General features: G+C 52.4%; 1 protein-coding gene across 1 annotated transcript in view; it reads right to left on the bottom strand.

Annotated features, from left to right (window-relative positions):
* Positions 1–5,970: 5,970 nt before the first annotated feature.
* The window catches only part of MMP9 (matrix metallopeptidase 9), a 9,162-nt gene continuing 7,499 nt past the window's right edge, over positions 5,971–7,633 (bottom strand). The window contains exons 11-13 of the mRNA XM_007451629.1: positions 7,616–7,633; positions 7,421–7,524; positions 5,971–6,089 (exon numbers count right to left, since the gene is read on the bottom strand). The exon at positions 7,616–7,633 is cut by the window's right edge and continues 127 nt beyond it. Of these exons, the coding sequence (XP_007451691.1) occupies positions 5,971–6,089; positions 7,421–7,524; positions 7,616–7,633 (241 nt within the window). The remainder of the gene's footprint in view (positions 6,090–7,420; positions 7,525–7,615) is intronic.

A 7,633-nucleotide genomic window follows, 5' to 3' on the forward strand; every position in this document is an offset into this window, starting at 1 on the left:
GGCGGGAGGGGGGCGTTGTGTGGTGTGAACAGGATTGGAGGCAGGCAGACCAGTGAGGAGCCTGTGGTCATGGCCACGTGAGAGATGATGGAGGTTTGGACCAGGGTGATGATGACAGGAGGAGAGATGTGGCCAGATTCAGGATAAGTTTTGAAGGTGAAGTGGCCAAGACATGAGGACCAATCAGATCTGGTGGGAAGAGAAAAGGGGGCGTTGAGAATGGCTTCTAGAGCTCTGACTTTTACTCCTGTGGGGATAGCAATAATTATAGTGGCTGATGTAAAATATGCTTGTGTATCTACGTCTATACCAACTGTGAAAATGAGAAAAGGGACAGGCAGATTATGGGAAAGATGAAGAAAGGAAAGAGCCCCCCAATATCTGAATGACAACGTCCAGGAGGCGGTTGGTTCACGGGACTGGAGCCCTGCTGAAATATAGGCCTCAGTTTGGTCATCTATCCAATGCAGAGGTTCGCCAAATAAACCCCTAAAGGGTTTTTGGTGCTTAGTTTTGCTGGGGTCAGGGTGAGCTCACCTGCGGCTCAGCAGCGACCCCTGGCGGCCCGGGGAGGCTCTTCCTCCTCCCTGCGCTGGGGCCATTTCAAGCGAGTTCTCCACGTTCCTTTCAGGCCTGAGGGGCCCAGAGTCAGGCAGGGGACCCCTGAAAAGTGGCCCCTGCGGAGAAGACTGTGTGTGCATCCAGGATGCTAATTCTTCACCGAAGCCTAGAAGGATCCCTTCCCTCCTCTCTCTTCTGTACCCTGCATGTAACTTCCATTACAAGACCACTGCAGTGGGCCCTCCAGGAAGACGCCCCCAACACAGCCTGAGCTGGCTCCACCCACCGCCTGTGGAGCTGGAGTAGAAGGAGCTAAGTGAATCCCCCAGGGACGGGACTAGAGTGCCCACGGAATCCTGCCAGGATCTAGCTGCCCGGGGTCCAAATTTCTCATTCTCCTGTCTTCTTCCCAGGATCCCCAGGTGCTGTCCGCGACGCCTCCTGGGTGACTGAGGTTTGGAGACCTCGCGACCCGGACTCAGGTCTCCTCCCTCCCTCAACTCCACTCCTATACTACTAGCCCAACCCCTTCGTCTCTGGTCCCGCCCTTTTCTGCCCCCAAAACGAGATAGTCCTGCCTCCACCGTATTGGCTGTGGACGCACACGGCCCTCCCTTTCCCTGGTTCCACCTTCTTCCCTTCTGGTCCCGCCCCCTACCCGAGATGACCCCGCCCCTTTATTGCGCTCCGGCCCAGCACCCTGGACCCTAGCTTCTTTATAAGATCCGCCCCTTCGCCTCTAGCCCCACCCTCTTCCCTGTGTCCCCTCCCACCTCAAATGTGGTCCCTCCCTTCGTCATTTCCCCTCCAGCCTTCCCCCAGTTCTCTAGGTCCCACCTCCCCTCCCTTCTCTGGCCTTCGGCTGGGACCCTCTGCCTACCAGTCCTGGTCCCACCCTTCCCAACAGAAGGCCCGCCCACCGTGTCCCCGCCCCTTCTCTCGCCCCGCCCCACTCCGGCAGGCCCCGCCCCCTGGGGCCTCTACCTTTGGCGTCTTCCCCTGAGAGGCGACGGAGATCGGCTGCTGAATGCCGGTGGGACTCCGAGTCAGAGGTCCCGGCAGGCCCCGCGGGGGGCAGTGAAGTGACAGTGAACCTGCGGCTCATGGTGCGGAAAGGAGCCGGGCGGCCGCGGTACGGGCCCGGATCGCACAAGTGGCCGCAGCCGGGCTCCAGGAGGCAGAAAGAGCGTATTGCCCCATCCCCGCCGGCCGCCCCCCGCCGGCCGCGGCGCCGCGCAGGGTCCTAGTGCCCTCTGTGCTGAGCCACTGTATCTGGCCACTGCGCTTTGAGGCCCTGGGCTGTCAATTCCACTGGAAGCGCTTGAGGATCCAACCTGCTGCTGAGAGCCACCCCTGCACCAGGACCCCGGGCCCTCCTCGGCTGGGGTCTCCTAAACACCTGGGTTTAATTCACTCATTCAGCACATCTTGATAGCGCGCCTGTGTTTGAGGCTTTGGTGCTAGGCACTGATACAGCATTGGATAAGATCGACTGGCTTCCTGCCCTCATGTGGCTCAAATTCTAATGAGTGAGAGGAGAAAGATTACAAGTGAGCAAACGCATAGACAAGATAATTTGAGACTGTGGTATATGTTAAGAAGAAAAAGTAGGGCCAAGGGGTAATGACTAGGGGGAAGGACTACTTTAGGGGATGGTCTAAGAAGACCTCTCAGAAGATGTGATATTTGACCTGAGCGCTCACTGATGAGAAGGAGCCAGCTAAGCAAAGATCTGGGGGAAGAGCTCTGTAGCAGAGAAAATAGCAAGTGCAAAGGCCCTGGGGTGAAAAGAAGCCTGGACTGTTCAGGGAGCAGCAAGAAGGCCAGTGTGTCTGGAGCAGAGTGAACGGAGAGTAGAGTGATGGAGATGAGTGAGGAGAGGAGGGCAGATCGTATGGTCTCTTGAAGGCTTCAGGGAGGAGTCTCGATTCTTTTCTAATCTACAAGGGAAGTCATGGGAAGTTTTTGAGTAGGGGAACGATGGCTGCTGGGTGAAGACTCAACTAAGGGCAGGAGTGGAAGCTGGGAGTCAATTAGGAGGCTCCTGCAACCCCCAGGTAAGTGGTGATGATTAGCCGGGCTACGGTGGTGGCAGTTGTCCAATTCCAGATACATTTTGGAAGTAGAACCTACAGGACCTGCTGCTGGATTGGACATTGCATGTAAAGGAAAGAGGGGTCAAGGAGGACTCCTAGACTCTCATGCACTGCTGATGGGAGTATAGATGGGCAACACCACTTGGGAAAATTGTTCCGTCAGCTAAAGCTGAACTTATACATACCTGTCTACTCAGCAGTTCCACTCCAAGATACATGCCCCAAAGAAATGGCCCGTGAGCCACAACTACTGAGCCCATGTGCCACTACTGCAGCCCGCGGGCCTCGAGCGAGCCCGTGCTCCGCAACAAGAGAAGCCACCCCAATGAGAAGCCCGCGCACCACAACAAGCTAGCCCCGCCCACCGCAACTAGAGAAAGCCCGCGCGCAGCAACAAAGACCCAAAACAGCCAAAAATAAATAAATAAAATAAATTAATTTTTTTAAAAAAGCCAGACGCAAGAGTATATACCGTAAAATACTCTTTAAATAAAGTAAAAAATAGTCAAAATCTATCTTTAAGCTGTTAGAAGTAATGGTGGTAACTCTTGGGATGAAGGGGTAGTGATTATAAAGGGGCATGAGGGGGCTTTTAGGGTGCTAAGAATGTTTTGTTTCTTGATCTGGTTGCTGGTTAGACAGTCGTGTTCAGTTTGTTGAAATGTACACTCATGACGGGTCAAGCTGTCTGAAGGTTTGTTACATTAGAGCAATGGTTCTCAACTCAGGGCAGTTTTGCCCACCAGGGAACGTTTGGTAATATTCAGAGACGTTTTTGTTGTCACAACTGGAGGAGGGTGGCACTGCATCTAGTTGGTAGAGGCCACCTGTGCCGTCTAGTCCTACACCAAGACTGCCAGCCAGGAGCCACAGATTCACCATCGCCTCCCTGCACCCTGTCCCCATGTTAGGGCCTGTGATAGAGGGAGGGAGACTGACCCTGCGTGGGTCTAGCATCTAGATGTCCATGGATCCTACTACCTCTTGGAGGAAGACATCAAACATCCTACAATGTATGGACATTGTAGGACACAACTAAGAATAATTTGATCCAAATTGTCAATAGTGCCGAGGTTGAGATACCCTGTGCCAGAATAAGGAGTTTAACAGATTCCTAGATTTTAAGACTGATCAGGTTCTAAGCTCGATTGAGGGCAGATGACGTTGTCTTTTACTAAGGTGGTGACAACCGATGGAGGAGTATGCTTGGAAGGTGGCACCCGAGAGCTCAGGTGCACCCAGTATATTGAGATATCTCTTCGGCACCTAAGGATCACGCGGAGGTGGCAGTCGAACATCTGATTCTGGAGCTCAGGGGAGAGGATAAGGCTGGGGATGTAAATTTCGGCATCTTTAGCAGAGAGATACTGTGTAAAGCTGCGGGGCTAGACGAGATCACAGGGAAGATGGTATGGAACGAGCCCAGAGAAGTACCCACTGTATCGGGCTCCGGGAAGATCACAGGTGGCTTTGAAGAGAGTCATTTCAGTGGAGGAGTGCAGTGGGTGCCAGGTTGCAGATGACTGAGAAGAGAATGGGAGACAGTGAGTAGAAACCGTACTTTGGGGAAGTTTTCCTGTGGATGGGGGTGGGCAGTAGAGAAATGGAACAGAACTGAGAGACAGGGGTCTAGAGGGATTTTAAACAAGCCATATTAAGGAACATTTGTATGCCAGTGGAAGTGGGTCATTCCTGAGTGAGAAAGGGCTGAGTTAAGAGAGAGGGGCCCCACCCACAGGAAGCTTAGGAGGAAGTTCCCTGAACCTCTCCTTACACTCCCACCCGGGGACCCGGGTGTGGAAGATGATCAAAGCTGACCAAGCCCCTCGCCTCCACTCACCTGGCCCGACCCTTCAGTCAAGTCCCTCTGCCATCCTGGAGGGTCAAATCCATCCTCCTCCGCCTGCCACTTCGACCTTCTCTCATCTAGCCCACACCACCATTCCCATCTCAACCATTCCAGAATCCTCTCTGCTCAAACCACATACTAGAGTTCTGAGCCATTTCTAGTTCCCCCACACGCCCCCTTGCTTTTTCTCTCCTCCCAGCATTTCCCTGAGAGCTCACATTCCAATCCCAAGGTCACCACTCACCAGCTAGGAGACTGCAGGTCAGCTGTGTAATTCTGTGCCACAGTTATCCCATTTATAAAGCGGGGGGAGGGAGTGATAGCAATAGTAATAGTACCTCTAAGGTAAGAGTAGTACCTGTCTCATAGGGTTGTTTTAAGGATTGGCTGTGTTAACGCACATAAAGCACGTGCAACAGTGCCCGGCACATAGTGCTGTGCTAGGGGTAGTTCCTATCATCATGTATGTAATCCATATTTTATTTATCCACTGCCTTGCTTCTGCGCACTTAGGTTGTTGCCAGTTTCTCATTCTATGAACAATGCTGCAATTCACGTCCTTCTAGGTGTTGCTTTGTGCGCACATGGGCGAGGGTTAGAGAGTAGGAACATTTTTAGGTTTAATGGTTCTTGGTAAATTATCCTCGAAGAAGACAGTCTTCCTTGCACAAGAAGAAACTCTTGCTCACCCTTCCGGACGCAGTTCAAGTTCACATGTCATCTTGGCTGGGAAATGTCTCCTGACTTCAACCACAACACACAGAACCACACACACAAACACACACACGCGCGCGCGTGCGCCATTATTCTAGAAAAAGGGTCACACGCTGCACACTCTCCAAGTGTGACCCCACCCCTACCAGGCACAGAATCATCACCCTTGTAACTAAGCTGGACTCTCTGGGGTTGCAGCCCGGAGCCTGCATTTTAAGCAAGTTGCGAGGGCTCTCTCAGGCACCCAAAAATTTGAGGACCACTGAGAGGTCGTTGAGGATAGAAACATAGTCTAACTCATTTCTCTATCCCCAGTGCCCGGCACAGGGCCTGGCTCCATGTAAGGGCTCAATAAATGTTTGATGAATGAATAATAGGTTGGCCATTTCCTCAGCTATAAAATAGGAGTAATTACATTATACCTTCCTAATAGGAAGGATTGAACGTTAATATTTATGAAGTGCTTAGAACATTGCCTGGCGCATAGTAAGCCCTCTGTTGGTTACACACATATATGCCTGCATGCATACAATACATACATTAATCTGCTCCTAAAGGTTAAAGAATCCAAGTTTATTAAAAACATTCCAACAAAAAAAGAATGTGGGCAGAGAGGGCCCAGCCCACCTCCCCTTCTCCTTGTCCTTCAGAACAGACCCACCAGTTTGGATCCGGCAGACTGGCTCATCCCCTATCGCGATGGCCCCTGTTGGGGACTCCCACTGCAGTGCTGAAGCCGGCTGGGGGGCCCTAGTCCTCGGGGCACTGCAGGAGGTCAAAGGTCACGTAGCCCACATAGTCCACCTGATTCACCTCATTCTGGGAACTCACGCGCCAGTAGAAGCGACTCTGGCAGAAGTAAGCTTTCTCTGCAAGGGAAAGGCAGGACCAAGAGGGGTGATTCCAACCTTCCCACATACACATACAGAAACAGGAGTCAGATCTTTACAGTCATCCCTCCTGCCCTTTCGAGATCTTTCCAAGGTTTTCATAGGACACCTGTGTCCCCCCTCCGCCCCCCACAGAGATGCTGGAGGGCACAGACCTCCTTGTCCAAAGCACTGACACAGAGCCTGGCACACAGTCGATACTCAGAACAATTCACTCAACAAATCCCATTCATTCATCCAACAATATTTATCGTGCCAAGCACTGTTAGAGGCACTGGGGATACAGCAGAGGAAAAATGCAGGCATGACCTCAGTTCTTCTGGTGCTTACACCCTAGTGGGGTAAGACTGACGATTAACAAGCAAATGCATAAATAAATGAGATTGGTTTTGACAATGGAGAAAGCGATGGAGGAAATATTAAAAGCGAGCGAGCAAGTGCACAGATAATGAGGGTCAGAGAAGGTCTCTCCAAAGAGGTGGCCTCAGTGCTGAGACCTAAAGGATGAGAGGGAGGCAGCCCAGTGACAATCTGGGGAGAAAACCTTCCAGACAGAGGGAACAACTGGCACAGAAGCCCTAAGCTGGGAATGACCTTGATGTGTTCAGAGAACAGCCAGAGGCTGGTGTGAGTGGAGCAGAGCAAAGGGAATGACAGGAGTAGTGGGAGGGGATGAGGAGGGGGGAGGGGATCAGATCAGGTCATGTTAGTTTCTTTCACCTTGGAATGGGTCTAGAGTCACCCACAAAACCATTGCCCTCCACTCCTGGCCCCTCCCTACTCTCACAGAATATATTAAAGGTATTGGACAACCAGTATGGCTTGGACTAGGGTGTTTGCAGAGGAGCCTGTGAATATTATGGCGGCTGAGTCAACAGAACTTGTCAGCTGATTGGAGGTGAGCAGTGAGAAAGAGAAAGCAAGTGTAACTCCAGCTACCACTCCCATTTTACAGATGGGGAAACTGAGGCTCTGTGAGTAGCAGTGACTTGCCCAAAGACACACAGCTATGAACTGTCTTATTTATCACTGTATCCCCAGTGGCAGTATCCCTACTTGTAGGGGAAAGGGCTTTCAGCTGGGGAGACAGGAAATCTGGGTCGTAGTTCTGGTTGTGCTCCTGTGTCCCTGAATGATCTGGTAAGATTCCTGCCTCTATAGGGAACTCACCTGTGCTGGGGCATTTGCCTCAATCTCTATGGGCTTTTTCTTTCTCTCTCAGAATTTGACCAATCACTAAGGCAGGGGACCCTACCGTGGGAGGTGTCTCAGGGAGGGATCCTCCCCCGACCCTCGTCCTCATCCCTCACCTTGGTACTGAAAGATGTCGTGCGTGCTTATGGGCACCCCGGGGAACATCTGGTCCACTGGAGTGGCGCTCTGGGGATCCACCTTCTGTGTCTTCACGTCGAACCTGCAGGACGGCAGCGAGGAGACAGTTGCTGAGCCGGCGGGCAGTCGGATGGCTCCTGGGCTCCCCCTGCCGGCGGTCCCGGGACTCTCACCTCCAGAAGCTCTGCCTG

This window comes from Lipotes vexillifer, unplaced genomic scaffold (assembly GCF_000442215.2).
Source record: "Lipotes vexillifer unplaced genomic scaffold, Lipotes_vexillifer_v1.1 scaffold2049, whole genome shotgun sequence".
In the NCBI taxonomy this organism is placed as follows: domain Eukaryota; kingdom Metazoa; phylum Chordata; class Mammalia; order Artiodactyla; family Lipotidae; genus Lipotes; species Lipotes vexillifer.